This window comes from Microtus oregoni, unplaced genomic scaffold (genome assembly GCF_018167655.1).
Source record: "Microtus oregoni isolate MIOR12 unplaced genomic scaffold, Mior012 000054F_ref0000373, whole genome shotgun sequence".
NCBI classification, from domain to species: domain Eukaryota; kingdom Metazoa; phylum Chordata; class Mammalia; order Rodentia; family Cricetidae; genus Microtus; species Microtus oregoni.
Window position 1 is genome coordinate 6,643,428 of NW_024543830.1, and position 16,575 is coordinate 6,660,002.

The 16,575-nt window shown below is 42.7% G+C and overlaps 1 protein-coding gene across 1 annotated transcript in view; it reads left to right on the plus strand.

Annotated features, from left to right (window-relative positions):
* The first annotated feature begins 1,444 nt into the window (after positions 1 to 1,444).
* Positions 1,445 to 16,575, plus strand: part of Wars2 (tryptophanyl tRNA synthetase 2, mitochondrial) — a 76,255-nt gene continuing 61,124 nt past the window's right edge. The window contains exon 1 of the mRNA XM_041638041.1: positions 1,445 to 1,574. Coding sequence (XP_041493975.1) covers positions 1,485 to 1,574 — 90 coding nt within the window. The 5' untranslated portion in view covers positions 1,445 to 1,484. The remainder of the gene's footprint in view (positions 1,575 to 16,575) is intronic.

Consider the following 16,575-nt stretch of genomic DNA (forward strand, 5'->3'; position numbering starts at 1 on the left):
GCTCCTAATACCATGTTCTGTGGCTCCAGTCTCTCCTCAGGTCCACACTCAATTGTGTAGTTAAAATGCTTTGCACTTGGAAAGACATACACCTTGAGTTTAACTGACAAAACCAAAATCACGTTGGTTTGTTCTGTTAAGGAATGAACTATGACCTTATGCATACCTGTAATTCCTTCCCTGTTCACTTTCAATTACAGCAATTGTGCTTGAACTTCGGGGTCAATTGCACACTTAGGAAATTTTATTATATGATTTGAATCCCATCTTAACCTTAGATTTCAACTCCTTAGGAGTACAGACACCTCATATACACCTTAACCTGCCATGGCCCCTTGGTAATTTCTAGTATACATCTCTTAGACTAATATAAGAAATACAATAGGATTGGGCCATATCTGTTTCAGTTATATTTTTTACTGATTCTTAATCTGAGAGTTTTCAGATCCACTGACAGAAATCAACTATCTTAACATGAAACACTGTCTTCCTCCCGGCATCATTGGTGTCATTAAGCTGGTAGTGAGCCACCAGCAAACACTGCAGCCCTAAGCATTGTCTCCTGAATGTGGTGCTTGCTTCCACACCACCTCCTCAGTGTGCACCATGTATTTATCTGCAAAGGCAAGATATGCACACATATCCTTATACCACCAGTGGTTTCCACTCAGGGTATGAGAGTATAGTTGGGGACCCTATGACCACCACGTAAGTCTCAAAAAGCCATTATGGTCCTATAGGAGAAGCAGTTTTCATTCTTAAGAGACATGAATAGAAAGTTTCATCTTGTAGCTAGGTCAGAAAAACAAACTACTTGGGTTTTTTTTGTTTGTTTGTTTGTTTTGTTTTGTTTTCTATAAGAAGTAAAGTCAGGGAGGGGAAGGGAATAGGCTCAGTTTGACCTCAAAGCCTTGTGATCATATTTTTAATGGTCTTGGAGGTCACTGCCCTTAGGTTCAGTATCCATAAGTATAGCAGAGCAAGCCATGTGGGGTCTGACAAGTCTTTGTAGTAGAAAGGGATGGTGGGGGGATGAATTGGATGTGAGGGGGAGTGGGCATGGCTTTGCCAGAGTCAGTGACTGATTTTCGAGACGGCAGGGTGGAAGATTGCCTATTTTTGCCATCTCCAGTGTCCAAGGAAATCCGCGGGCTGCATGTTTCCAGGAACCTTGGGGTCTATTTTATAGCCCTTGTTTAGGGTGGATGATTTCCTGTTATTTCCGTGTCTAACACGCAACAACTTATTTGCAAGGGCAGATAGTCTCCTTCAAGGAAGCTGGCACAAAGAGGACGGTTGTAGGAAGAACACTAAAGCCGAGCGCCACCTCATTCCAGGCCGCACCTGCTCTGCAAACACAGGATACGTCCCTAACGAGCTGGATCAGCCGGCAAGCACCTTGAAGGCTAGCGCATGCGCAGTAAGCACAACTCGGGCTCGCCCGTCGACGTCATTCCGGGCCAGGCGGCTCCGCCCTTCCCAAGATGGCGCTGTGCTCCGTGCGGAAGGCGCGTGGGTGCTGGAGCTTCATCCGGGCACTTCACAAAGGACCCGCAGCGACTCCTGCTCCTCAGGTAACCCGAGCCGGCCCTCTGCAGCAGGCTTCCGGTCCCGCCAGCGCCTCTTCGCGCCCCTTCCCTCCGGCCACTTATTTCTCCTTCCTTGTTTCCCGAAAAGAATCCTCCGCACTTTCCGAGGTCCACTAGCCTATGAATGTCCCCGACGTGGGGGACGTCGCAAGCGCACGTGACAGAATAAGGCGCTGCTGCTGGGAGGCTCGCGCCGCCGACCGGCCACGTGGCCGCCGTTGCCAGGCAACGCAGGAAGCCGGCTCTTGAAAGAGCGTGCGGGTGTCTGAAACCTAGTTGCTCTGGGGTCGTTCTACAAGCTGGTCTGTCATGTTTTTATCCTCCTTTCCCTAACGGCTACCCCGGGGGTGCAGCGGAGAAGTCAGAAAAGGTCTGTTTAGGTTCGTGCAGTAGCTAGCAGCGTGGATGGTGCGCAAATACCGGTGCACCACTCTGGTTCTTTCTTCATCCTTAGGCCTGTATCTAGCTGACACTGTAACCAACAGCAACAAACTGCCAAGAAGCTTCATACTGTTGCTTGCCTGACAGCACTGAGCGTGATACCTTGTGTTGAGACCCACCGTATTTGCACTTTACTGTCAAAGCCAAGCATGGCAGGAGATATGTTGTCATTCGTTCTGGTACGCACCAAAGCTTTTTGATTTAAATTATCACGGCAGTAGAGTCTGAGAGAGGGAAGGAAATTTGAGGAATGAATTCTGACACCTTGCGTCTTCATCGCCACTAATGCACAGACAGATGTGACTTGAGAATGTCATATCATAGCCGATGTATTGAAAAACAAACCGGCCTAGAAGTTAGGAAAACATTCTAAAAGTTCCTGACTTTTTTTTCGGATGTTTGCTAGCTGTGCTGCAGATCGAGTCTCCATCCTCTGGGCTTATTTTCTTTAGCAGATGGGATACCTGAACTGATTGGCATGTTAATTTCCAAGCCTGGAAATCCTGTGGGTTCATCACTGTGAAGATAAAGTATAGCCAGTGAGTGTAGATGAAAACCAACATGTAAGATTGTGTTTCTAATCATCCCATAAATTACTCATTCTCTGAACTTCTGTTTTCTTCATTAATGTAAACCTCACAAGATTCCGTAAGAATAAAAGACACAATATACTGGAGACTCAGCAAGCAACTATTCAAATGTTACTTTAAGTTTTAAGAAACAGTGTTCGGTAAGAAATGATTCCAGCTGCAATTATCAAATGCTGTTTTTCTTGAGGTCTGGGATTTTTGATTTTTCAGAATAAAAATGATAGGCATTTTAATGTGTATGGAACCAAGAAAGTCTAGGGCAGATTACTATTTTAAAACCCTTAATTTAGCTTTAAATAAAAATAATTAAGTGTTAAAGTACCGTTTCTGCAGTGTCATAATGCATATCACTTAGAATTGATGGCAGGAAAGACTACGGTAAGCCTGGCCTGATGACAGAGGCCTGTAATTCCTGCTATTCTGGAGCCTGAAGTGGAGGCTGGAAAATCACAAGTTCGAGACCAGACTGGGCTATAAAGTTCAAGGTCAGTCTGGGTGATTAAGTGCGATTTTTTTTGTCTCAAACTAAAAAGTAAGAAGATGACTGGACATGTAGCTGAGTGTCAGGGTGCTTCTGCAGTGCACATGATGACCTAGGTGTAGAAACACCAGTGAAACCTGCCGAAAGACTGATAGCGAAGAGTAAACATTGTATTCAGAATATTGCAGTAGTTTTTGTACATAAGTGTTTACACATAGAAAAAACACTGGAAGGAAACAGCCTTCTTTAACATTTTTGTTATGTTTGTTCATCCTAAATAGGGGATTAAGAATAATTTAAGTGTACATTAAGCATTTGTCTCATGTGTTTCAAGTTGCAGTTCTATCACTTTTATAACCAGAAAAGTTTGAAAGCATAAATCTCCATGCAAACCTGTAGTCACTGATGCTGTTTTGGCATTTTAGGTTTCTGAAAGAGATACCTGTCCTATATTGCCATTATTAAAGTGGCCTTGGAAAAGGACTCCTAAAAATTTATGGCCACTTTCCTGTGTGGGTCTTCTTTTGCTATTGAAAGGCTTCCTTTGAAGTCCAGGGGATTTTGTGAGCAGATGCAGAAATATGTGAAGGAAGAATTGGATTCTCAAACCAGATGTACTGGACATTTTTATGACATCTCATAACCTTTGTACAAAACAAAAAAATAGTTTGTAAGAGCATACTATAAGAGAAAGGATTGCATATTTATCATATAGGTGGTTTTATCAAACCAAGAAGTGGTTAAGTTACTCGGTTATTGGTTTAGGCTGTGCTTGTGCCCCCCTAAGGTGCTCAGTGGGAGCAATAGTCTGCTTTGAGGTGAGATGAGTCATAGTTGTGCTTTGTTAGAATGGATGTACTGAGACTCCTAAGTTCTTTCAATGTTTGGGGAACTTTTTAAATAATATCTTGACTAAGAGATGTAAGAAGTGCATTGGTAAGAAGTGTGACATATTTACTCCTGAAGGCTACAAGTACACTCAAACACAAAATAGCGAGAGAAGGGCTAGAGGCGTGGCAGGTGCTTGCCTAGTTCGGGAGAGATTTTGGGTTTTGTCTCTGATATCTTAAAGAAGGGCACAAGGGAAGAAAATACGAATAAGAGCACATCATACCATATTCACTGTGGATGTCTACAATTTATGTGAAAATCGTGGTTTATTTTGTCAGGTGTTGCTTGACAGAAAACTGCTGAAACCTGACGAAATGAGAGTAATCACAAAGTCAGAGAAATGACAATCTGACATGCTGTTTAAAGGCCGGTGGTGTTAGGTCCAGTGAAGCCTGTCATCATTGGCCAAACACAGGACCTGTCCTTCTTTAAGCACTCATTCATGGTTGTATTTTGAAAACAATGAAATAGTCTTGGTTAGAAGATTTTTTTGCCAGATTATTTATAATCATTCAGCTCACATATAAAAAGCCCTTGGTTCATTTTTAGCCCTCCTCATCCTAGGTTTGGCCAACACTGCCTTATTCTTCTTCCTGCCGATAGTCAAAATGTAACTGTTAGATGAAGGAAACATGTTTCAAAAAGACGAAAGAGCCACTGTCTTAAATTTCTGATTACACGACAAAACTTCTAAAAGCGCTTAAGATCTCCAGAGTTGCAGAATTAGTTCCTGTCTAGCCTGTGATACACTTTGTACTACACACTCATGATTATCAAAACGAAACTTAACATCTGTACAGTGCCATCACCTTAGGTATGAACCAGGTCCTAATTTTGCCAGTTTTTCCAGCACTCATTTTGCTTCATCCGATTTGATGCAGAATCTCATGTTTCATTGTTGTACATTCTCCAACCTGGATTACTTTCTGGTTTTCTTTTTATTATTATTATTATTATTTATTTATTTATTAAAGATTTCTGTCTCTTCCCCGCCACCGTCTCCCATATCCCTCCCCCTTCCCCAATCAACTCCCCCTCTCTCATCAGCCTGAAGAGCAGACCAGGTTCCCTGCCCTGTGAGGAGTCCAAGGACCTCCCACCTCCTTCCAGGTCTAGTAAGGTGAACATCCAAACAGCCTAGGCTCCCACAAAGCCAGTACGTGCAGTAGGATCAAAACCCAGTGCCATTGTTCTTGACTTCTCAGCAGTCCTCATTGTCCGCTATGTTCAGCGAGTCCGGTTTTAGGTTTTATCCCATGCTTTTTCAGACCCACTCCAGCTGGCCTTGGTGAGTTCCCAATAGAACATCCCCCATTGTCTCAGTGTGTGGGTGCACCCCTCACGGTCCTGAGTTCCTTGCTCGTGCTCTTTCTCCTTCTGCTCCTGATTTGGACCTTGGGGTTGTAGTCTGGTGCTCCCATGTGGGACTCTGTCTCTGTCTCCTTTCATCGCCTGATGAAGGTTAATATCCAGGAGTGATGGAGGAAGGTCATTGGTTAAGTAATAAAGAAACTGCTTGGCCTCATAGGTTAAAACATAGGTGGGAGGAGTAAACAGAACAGAATGCTAGGAGGAAGAGGAAGTGAGCTCAGAGGCCATGCTTCCCTCTCCCGGGCAGACGCCATGAAGCAAGCTGCCAGGTCAGACATGCTGAATCTTTCCCGGTAAGACTGATGCTACACAGATTATTAGAAATGGGTTGATCGGGATATGAGAATTAGCCTGTAAGGGCTAGAGTTAATGGGCCAAGCAGTGTTTAAAAGAATACAGTTTGTGTGTTGTTATTTCTGGTGTAAAGCTAGCCGTGCGGGAGCCGGGTGGGATGAAAAGCAGGCCCGCAGCTCATACTATACAGGAGGATGACTATATGTTTTTCTTTGGGTTCACCTTCTTATTTAGCTTCTCTAGGATCACAAATTATAGGCTCAATGTCCTTTATTTATGGCTAGAAAACAAATATGAGTAAGTACATCCCATGTTCCTCTTTTTGGGTCTGGGACGCCTCACTCAGGATAGTGTTTTCTATTTCCATCCATTTGCATGCAAAATTCAAGAAGTCATTGTTTATTACTGCTGAGTAGTACTCTAATATGTATATATTCCATACTTTCTTCATCCATTCTTCCATTGAAGGGCATCTAGGTTGTTTCCAGGTTCTGGCTATTACAAACAATGCTGCTATGAACATAGTTGAGCATTTACTTTTGTTGTAGAAGTTCAAATGGCCAAAAAACACTTAAGGTCATGCTCAACTTCCTTAGCGATCAGGGAAATGCAATTTAAGACAACTTTAAGATACCATCTTACACCTGTCAGAATGGCTAAAATCAAAAACACCAATGATAGCCTTTGCTGGAGAGGTTGTGGAGTAAGGGGTACACTCATCCATGCTGGTGGGAATTCAAACTTGTGCAACCACTTTGGAAAGTAGTGTGGCGGTTTCTCAGGAAATTCGGGATCAACCTACCCCTGGACCCAGCAATACCACTCTTGGGAATATACCCAAGAGATGCCCTATCATACTACTTTCTGGTTTTCACTATTGAAAGGAGCACCTTGGCTGCTGTCGATGAGTACGAGTCATGCTTGGTAGGGTGGCTCAGTGTGAGTTCTCCTAGGGATTTCTCATGCTTAGACCAGAGTTACGGATTTGGTAGAATACACAGAGAAGAAGTTTCTGTCTAGGTCATGAGGCAGGTGTTAGCACTTTAAGAACTAGAAAATAAGGTCTCTTTAAATCCTTTCCCAGTTGATCATTGGTGGAACTGAGATGGTGAAGTTTACTGTGGGTGTTCCGCTCCACATTTTATGATTATTGTTGGTTAGGTTTCTTTGATCATACTGCCATGAAATTGGGGTTTTCCTGGTAGCTTTTGACTCAGTTCATTTCCAGTTCTGTCTTTGCCCTGTCCATCACCTGCTCCCTCTGTATGGGAAGCTCTAGGAGCTGAGAGGTCGGTTCAGAGTCTTGTTAGTTGAGAACTGTGCCAGTTAGATCAGACTGTTTCAGTTCTGCTTTCTTAAGCAGTGCAAGAGGGCTCGTTGTGGATCCACCTACAGCTTCTTTTCATCTCAAGAAGTAAATACATTTGTTGAAAATGCCCCTTAGGTTGGTTGTCTATTTGGACTGAGTTAATGTAAATATAAATATCTCAAGTCTTTGAAAACATCTCTGGATAGCTAATAAAAACCACTGCTGAAAACACAGAGGAAAAAAACATAGATAATTCTTAGGGCTGCCACAAGCAGGGAGTGCTGGAGAGAGAGAGAGCGCTGCTGCCCTCCAGATTCCTTTTGAGTTTATTATTTTCATACCTGCATGTGCAGAGCTGTCTTCACAAAGGAACTCTGTGTGTGTGTGTGTGTGTGTGTGTGTGTGTATGTGTGTGTGTGTGTACATAGATATGCATATTTGCATTGGCATACATGTATGTGTTGTGGTATCTTTTAGAAGAGGAAATAGTACACATGATGTGTGCTGAAGCATCATGACCTGTGCCAGGCGAGCCTTATCTTACTCCTTCCAAGAGTTTCTGTAACTCTTATTTCTATGCATTTTATGAAGGAAGACACTGAACTTGGGGAAAATAGTTGACATTCCCCAAACACAGAGCTAGTAGAGACAGGTGCTGGGGTGCAAACCCAGAGTTGCCTCTGCTTTTTTCACTTGATTAGAAATTCCCTCTTATCAGTGAAATAGTGTAGGGGGTAAAGGGACACCTATAGCCCTTCTTGTCTGATCCCTCCTCCTATTCTCCAGGGCCCCTGAGATACAATAGTGAATTTCATTCTTATTTTTTTTCATTTTTATTAACTAATTTTTTTTTCTTCAGCCCCAACAGCTCCCCTCTCCTCTCATCCTAGTCCCTCTCCATGACCCCTCCTTCATTCTCTCCTCCTTTCTCTTCAGAAAAGTGCAGGCCTCCCATGCATGTTAGTCAGCCATGGCTTATCAAGTTGCAGTAAGACTAGGCACTTCTCCTATTAAAGCTGGATGAGGCAACCCAGTATAGGAGGAAAGGGTCCCCAAAGAAGGCAACAGAGTCAGAGACAGCCTCTGTCCCTATTGTTAGGAGTTCCAAAGAAGGCCAAGCTACTCAACTGTAACATATGTGCAGAGGGTCTAGGTCAGTTCCATTCAAGTTCTCTGGTTGACAGTTCAGTCTCTGTGAGCCCCCATGAGGTTGGCTAGTTGATTCTGTAGGGTTTCTTGTGATGTCCTTGACCCCTCTGGCTCCTACAATCCTTCATCCCTCTTCCACCGGAGTCCCCAAGCCCTGCCTAATGTTTGGCTGTGGGTCTCTGCATCTTTTGCATCAGCTGATGGATGAGACTCTCTGATGACAGTTGGGCTAGGCATAGATTTGTGAGTATAGCAGACTATCATTAGGAATTATTTCACTGACTTTTTTTTTCTTTTTTGCCAGTCATGTTTAGTTCAGTCCCAGGTCTCTGGGTTATTTAGCCCTCCAGACAGTTGCATGGGTAAGTTCCCTCTCATAATATGAATCGCAAGCTGGATCATTGGTTGGCCACTCCCATAATTTCTGTACCACCTTTATCCCAGCATATTATCTAGGCAGGGAAAATTGTAGGTCAGAGGGTTTGAGCCTGGGTTGGGCTCCCAATCCCTCCACTGGAAGTCTTGCCAGCTTATAAGAAATGATCAGCAAGTTCAGGCTGCAGCTTCCTTTAGAATAAAAGGGAGTTTCTTGATTGAGTCTACATTTGATGGATAGATTATGTTTTAGAAAGCTGTCCTGAAATATATAAGTAGAATATGGTATTGGTTCTGTTTACCAAAGCTCCATGAGTATAGGGAAGTCATCAAGTACTGTTCTTCTTCTCTGGGTTTTCCATCTTCTCTGTTCTTTCTTTCCTATCATCTTGCTTCCTCGGAGCTTGTTCTTTACGGACTGTTGGTCGTTACGCAAAAGGCAATGCTACAGCTTTATCTTGGGTCTCTGCCTGGCCTGGCCTCGAGCCTCCTCACAACGAACACCCTCCCCCCACCCCAGTTGTGCTCTTGACATTAGTGCACCCTAGTGTTTGGGAGCTTCTCTTCTAAACACTGTGGCCCACGCCCAAGACTTCCTCCTAGATTCTTCTCGGGAAAGATGTGCTCTTTGAGGATGAAGCTGCTCTGCCCTGGGGTAGCATGGCAGGTGCAGAGATGGTTTACAGACAGAGACGACTCACTGACTCCAGCTTGCCTTAATCAGCCTGGCATTGGCAGACGTCCATCTATATCATTTCAGTGAGTCTTGTCTTTTATCGTCATCTCGGCGTTGACCAAGCAGAGCAAGGTCGTATCTAGGTTATTGCACTGCCCCATCACTTGAGTTTTCTTGGTCCTCCAGTCATTTACTGAAATTCGTCCATAACTCTCTTTTCTCTTGAGACAGCCATTTTTTTTTTTAATTTTATCTTTTCTCTTCAAACTGCCCCTTCATTACCTGTTGAGCTTACATCTGATTGGCTAACAAGCTGGCTTCTTGCTGCTCTTTTGCCTTTTGAGTAGAGTCAAGTCAGTGTGATGTCTACCCATGAGGGTTCTCACTAGTTCCACTTGCATCCCTATGCCAGACCAGCAACCAGCATTCAGGTTCCAACTCCTTCTCTTTCCTATCTCCTCTTCTGACCGACTCATTGGTAAGACAGCTTCTGTGAGAGTATAGTCCTGGATGATCAAGTACAACCCTCCCTGATCTCATTTTTCAGAATGTTAATTGTAGATTTTTAACAAATCTCTCCTTGTATACTTTTTCAAATAGAATCCATGCTCCTCAATAATAATATATTATTCAAATATAACACTCTGTACTGCCCAAAATATTTCAGATATTCCCATCTAATTTTGAATACAAAATATATGTTGCAAGGAGACTGCTTGTTTGTCCCAGCCGCCCAGCCCCGAAATAATCCCACAGGAACTGTATTCATTAAATCACTGCTTGGCCTATTAGCTCTAGCTTCTTATTGACTAACTCTTACATCTTAATTTAATCCATTTCTATTAATCTGTATATCACCATGAGGTCGTGGCATACCAGCAAAGTTCCAGCACATCTACCTCCAGCAGCTCCATGGCGTCCCTCTGACTCTTTCCTTCTCCCAGCATTCAGTTTCGTCTTCCCCGCCTACCTAAGCTCTTCCCTATCAACAGGTCAAGGCAATTTCTTTATTCATTAATGGTAATCACAGCACACAGAGAGGACTCCTACATCAGATACAGAATTTCATTATTTAGCTGTCCAAAATTTTTATTCCCTGATAACAATTCCATTATGCTTTCCCCCCCTCTCTTTTTTTTAAAAGCCAATTCAGTGCTAATGAGCAATCTAAGTAAGTATCAGTGTTCTTTTAAGTTTTAATTTAGTGAGTGTTTTCCTATTTCTGTTAAATCAGTGTAGTACTTAACTCATCTGGGCCCTATTCTGATAGGACTTAGGCTTTCAGTCGCTGCTAAGGGTAGTGACGGGGATGCAGTGCCCACAAACTGTCACTGAACACCTGCCTTGTCCCAGGATGTAAAGGCATCAAATACACCAATCCTCCGAACTCAACTAGGTCCACAGATAAGAATTCTGGGAGGATTTAATAAGTCACTCAAGGCCATGTAATTGGCAAGTGTAAGAGCCAACACGTGAGCCCAGTTATCCTGACTGCAAACCCTATATGTGAACTATAAAATGGCAGAAGTATCTAAAAAGAAACTATGCATGGTAATTTGCTGATAACCTCTTTGAAAACTTGTAAGTACTCCATGGAAGCTACTTTTCTTGTCATGATGACACACAGGATGAACATTCTGAATCAACCTTTGTTATTGCTGTTCTTGTGGTGTTGCTTGGCTGCATGAATTATGTAAATAGAGCAAAGCTGTCTTGTACATTTATCTCTGTCTCCATTGGTCACTGCCACTAAGATTACCTTAGATAAAATAAGGCTTTAAAACGAGTCCCAGGGCGCATGTAGGAAGTTATATTTATGTATTGTCTGTAGCCGGAAGGTCATCCTGGACGGAGCCCTGCAGGCAGAATAGAGACGGAGAGTGCTAAATCTGCTGTGGATCGGGGGTCGCTGTCTGGCTGTACTGTGATTTATGGCTGGAATACTTTCTTCATGGAGTAGAAGCAGTGGTGGCAAGGCTTGAGAGGTGGGAGTTAGTGCTGTCGGCCCCCTCTGCAGAGAATAAGGAGTTCCTTTCTAGAGGATTCTCACTTGTTAATGGAGCTCTAAAGAGGACTGCAGTTCACTAATTACAGAGTATGGACTGGAGTGATTGCCAACTTGTTAGCATGCAATGAGGCTTTAAATCAGCACAGTTGGACAGCATTGGCACTACACTAGCAAAGGCCTCCTTGGTAGCTTTTTTTTGACAGTCTCCACCGGTGGAGACTGGACATTCATATTCAGTCTCACCCAGGAGTCCTTCAGGAAGGCATAAAAATACAGTGGTGAAGGGAAGTGGATTTGTTTGCTTAAATCCTTGATTTGGTCTTAAAAGTAGTTAAAAAAATACTGCAAGATAGAAACAGTCCCTTGGGCTGGGGGACTAATAAAACATTGTCCAGCAAAGAGGTGGAGTCTCAAGGATAGTGAGGACTAGACTATCAAGCAGCTGCACTCTGCTGCATAGTGAGATTTTGGTTGAAAAGAAAAATCAATGCAGACAAGTTTGGCTTCCAGTGCCCAGCCGTTCTCCAGCCGCCACATGCCACTAACTGGAGCATGCGAGGTCAGGAACTGTGAAGAAAGTTTGTAAAGGATAAACATTCACATGTTTATCTTGACATCAGAACACATCCTTCCTTGTGTTCTGTTGGGCTGTTTATCGCAAGGAAGCATGACATTGCAGAATCTGCCTGACTATTGGATCCCACGGCATGTCGGTGATGCCACGTAACTTACCTGAGCTCATCAGACTTGCTTTTCTCTTTCAGAAGTGTCAATAATGTTCACATTGTAGGACTATTATGTGGATTTAAGCATCTATCACATATATAAAGTCCCTTGGCTAATATTTAGTACTCAGTAGATCTTTCCCTTTGAAGAGGACTGTTCCCACTCTTATATACCCTAATAATATTTTTCCCATCACCACACAGCCCTTCCTTCCCAACACCCAAGGAGTTAATTTCCCCAAAGCAGAGCAGACTTGTGATTTTTCATAAAGTTTGTCCTCCTCATGACTTTTAAAATCTTCTCCAGACCATTGCTATTAAGATGGATCCTTCACCCAGAGTCACATAAAATTCTGCTTTGGTTAGAGTCACCTGTTCATTTAATGATATATTTTTAAAGGGCCTTTCTTCCCATCTATATCTTTCTCTATTCTACCGTTCTTTTTAATTTTATTTTACTTGATTTATGACAGGATCTTACTTCGTAGCTTTCACTAGGCTCAGACTTGCAATCTTCTGCCTGTTTCCCAAATGCTAGGGTACTGGGCATGCACCATGCTGCCTAGCCATTTCCTAAATTCTAGGGTACAGGGCATGCATCATGCTGCCTAGCCGTTTCCCAAATGCTAGGGTACAGGGCATGCATCATGCTGCCTAGCCGTTTCCCAAATGCTAGGGTACTGGGCATGCACCATGCTGCCTAGCCGTTTCCCAAATGCTAGGGTACTGGGCATGCATCATGCTGCCTAGCCATTTCCCAAATGCTAGGGTACTGGGCATGCACCATGCTGCCTAGCCGTTTCCCAAATGCTAGGGTACTGGGCATGCACCATGCTGCCTAGCCGTTTCCCAAATGCTAGGGTACTGGGCATACACCATGCTGCCTAGCCGTTTCCCAAATGCTAGGGTACTGGGCATGCATCATGCTGCCTAGCCGTTTCCCAAATGTTAGGGTACTGGGCATGCACCATGCTGCCTAGCCGTTTCCCAAATGCTAGGGTACTGGGCATGCATCATGCTGCCTAGCCGTTTCCCAAATGCTAGGGTACTGGGCATGCACCATGCTGCCTAGCTGTCTCACCACTTCCAAACACTAGGTGCAGCTTTTGTACATCGGTCAGAGAGCGGCTTAAGACAAGCAGCAGCGAAGAATTCTAATAAAACTTTGTAGAAATTTTTTTTTCTGAAGCTGGGGGTAATCGCTTCCAGTTTGAAATTAGATCTCCCATTTTGAAATTGTATGAGACTTCGTTCCTGTCTATAGAAATGCTGGCACACCTCTTTATAGTCGACTTGAATAGATGGGAGTGCATGACTTTGTTCTGCAGACTCTGTTTGGACACTCCAGCAAGAGCAGTTGAATAGACGTTGTTTCACAGATGACCTATAGGCTTCACTTAGCACAGAGAGCTCCCAAGATGTGATCTTCTTGGAGACCCCTACATGTCCTAAAAACTGAGGAAGAGCCCTTCCTGTTGAGTGGTAGCTATGATAAGTATATGTGTGATAAATGAGGTATTACTTAAATCCTTGGTATTATGATTCCTACCATAGAAACCCCAGTAATTATTTATTGAATGAAGTCAGTAAAAACCAAATCAGTGCAGTGATAAATGAGAAAATCTACAGCATTGATATCAAGCGTGTTGTTGAATAGAAACCATACATTTTAATGTATTTTGTGTTTAATCGATTGCATCTGATGTTAAATGTTTACTGCAGGCAGTGAGTGTTGTTTCCCAGTGTATCTAGGCTTTTATGTTACCAGAAGGCTATCGGTTTCCAACCTCTTGCCTGTGGCTGAGTTTACTTTGCCTGCTCTAGTCTTCATAGTGCTGCTAATTACATTGTGCTTTTTGTTTGTTTACTTTTGTTGTTCTTCTACTGAAGTTTGCTACCTATGTGTTCAGGTAAGTGTGAACATATTCACAATTGAGATGAAAAGTTTTTATTTTGCTTCAGGGGCTGCCTAGTTCAATAAATGTGCTGTGTTACCTATAAAATAATTACTATTATATTTTTGCTATTATAATTAAGGGTTTGCTTTTTACCTTTCATGAAAGAGATGAGATCTCATGTATTAATTGTAGTTTTTTCATATTCAGTCACACATTTGAAGTCTCCTTAAGGCAGCTCGTTGAACCATACCTAGCACTTTTTGCTCTGTTGTTAGTGGTGTGCTTTGCATAGAAAGCAACCCTGCTGCTCACTGCAGTTATGTGATAGACACGGTAAGGCCAGGCCTAAACTTGTAATGTAATGTGCCTTGCTTTTAGTTGCACCATGGTAAGAGAGGGCTAGCATAATGCAAAATTTTGTATGACCATGTACTGCAAACAATTTATGTGTTTTTTCAAAGTGGCTAATAGCTCTGACATCTGGTCAGAGAAGCTTCATTGCTATACTCGCGTACTAATTTGTCATGTATATATTTAATAAAACCTTAAATCAACCCAGTGTAATCACAGGATAGTTATGGGATATCATGTTTCTTGGGAGAATGGGATTGGTATAACAGTTCCTGTGCCTTAATCTGTTTAGACTGCCACAGTAGTGCCATAGACTGGGTAGCTTAAACAACAGACATGTATTTTCATACTTTGGAGGCTGAGAAGTCCAATATCAAGGTGCTGGTGAGGGCCTCCTTTCTAGTTACTAGGGAGCTGGCATCTCACTGGTGAGAGGAGCAAGGGGTCTCTCTAGGATCTTTCATAGGACAGTAATCTGTGAGACTTACCCACTCCCGTGACCTAAGCGCCTCCCTGTTTCATTTTCCAGTACCATCACATTGGTGACTAAGTTTCAACATAAAGTCCTGGGGTTCGCAAACATTGTCTATCTTAGTGTGTGATTTCAGTGGCCGAACATCTTGTAAAACAGGACTAGTTTTTGAAAATCTTTGAAATGTGTTGGATGTTCCAGTGTTTCCGCATTGACACGACATCTAGCAGCTGTTTTTCACTTCTAAAATGGAGCAGAAATTCTTTAGCTGACCATGTGTCCTTAATTTTGATTGGGAATATATTAACATATTTATGACTTAAATAGAGACATAGCTTGTTCTCTGATTTTACTTTTTTTCTAACTAGTGGGCCTTTTGATCAGGTTTCAATGGTATTTTTCATTTTGAAAGTTACATGTTCACTTTAGATCATGTGGATGTGGGATACAGGACCAGACCATTGGCTCACATGCTAGATAGAATAGGAAGAGAGAGCCACGTGGCTCAGTAACACAGACAAGAATAATGGGCTAATATAAATTATAAGAGTTACTAAGAAGCCTGAGCTAATGGGCCAATCAGTTTATGACTAAAAAAAATAGATGACATGGTTGTGTGCCTGTAATTCTAGTGCTGGGAGACAGAGACAGAATGATCCCAGGGGCTGGCTGGACAGTCAGTGAGAGACCCCACAGAGTGATGGAGAAAGACACCTGATGCCAACGTCCGACCTTCACAGACCTTTCCTGTGTATGTGCACCACACACAGGAAAGGAATAAAGGCAGGTAGGAACAGAGTGAGGGTGGGTATATAAAGTGAAAAAGATTTAAAAACCTGGAGTTAGAGGCAAAAGTTGAAGACTGTAAAAGGAAAATAGGTAGAAGAATCATTAGAGGGTCAATCTAGGGTCTCCAAGGGGACTAGAATGCCAAAGGTCAACTGAAGGCTGTATATTACTATATATTAATATATAATAATACTATATATTACTGATATAGTAAATAAAGGCTGAGAGTTATTAAAAGCATTTACAATTGATTAATACCCAGGGATGGTAGCATCAGTAATTGTAGAATGGTTATGAGCCTGAAAATTAATCACAGACAAGATGAGCAAGTGAGGACTGCCCTTTTAAATAGCTGCTTGAGCACAAACTGTCTCGGAGAGTGAAGGGAGCTGTAGACATGACATCGTAAGCCAACTCTTAGGGTAGTCTTTAGGCTCGAGGAAACTTAAGCATGATTATAATATCAAGCGTAAAGATGGAAACTTGGGGGATAAAGGGAAGAATGAGTGAATGCTGTCCAGAGTAATTGTAAACAGCAGGAAAGAAAGCTGTCTCTGGGAGGAGGCAGAGATGGGTGTGGGTCTAGAGTTTTCTGGAAGGGTGCAGTCAATGGAGGGACTCCAAAACTATTGGGTGGTAGGTAACTCTTCCAAGGGGTGAGATTTGAGGAGGCAGTATAGATAATGGGTTAATGTGTGGGCTCTAAACTTAGACACTATTCTCGTCCAGCTTCTTCCATTTGATAGATAATGGAAGCTGGATTCTGGGGCAAACACTAGGATCTAGAGCCCATTTCATCTGTAAGATGAGCAAGACCAGAGTTAACAGCTTGACCTCGACAGCCAGCCTGCCAGTGTTTGCGCCTCGTATGCTCCACTACTGTTTTCTTCTTTTACAATCTGTAAAATGAGGATAGTAATACCTACTTCTGCCTGTGATGGTGGCTGTGAGGATCACATGAGTCAGTGTTATAGGGATCCTGGACAGCACCAGGTACATTGTATAGACCAAGTTTTAAAAAAATGTTTTATAAGCAGTGTTGCGACCCTAGCTGAAATTAAAACTAGAAATTGGTTTTATACATAAATTCTGCAGAGTTTTGACATTTTTATTGTTGCCAAAACTATTTAGCATTTAGTATCTAAAGAACTTCCTAGCCTTAATCG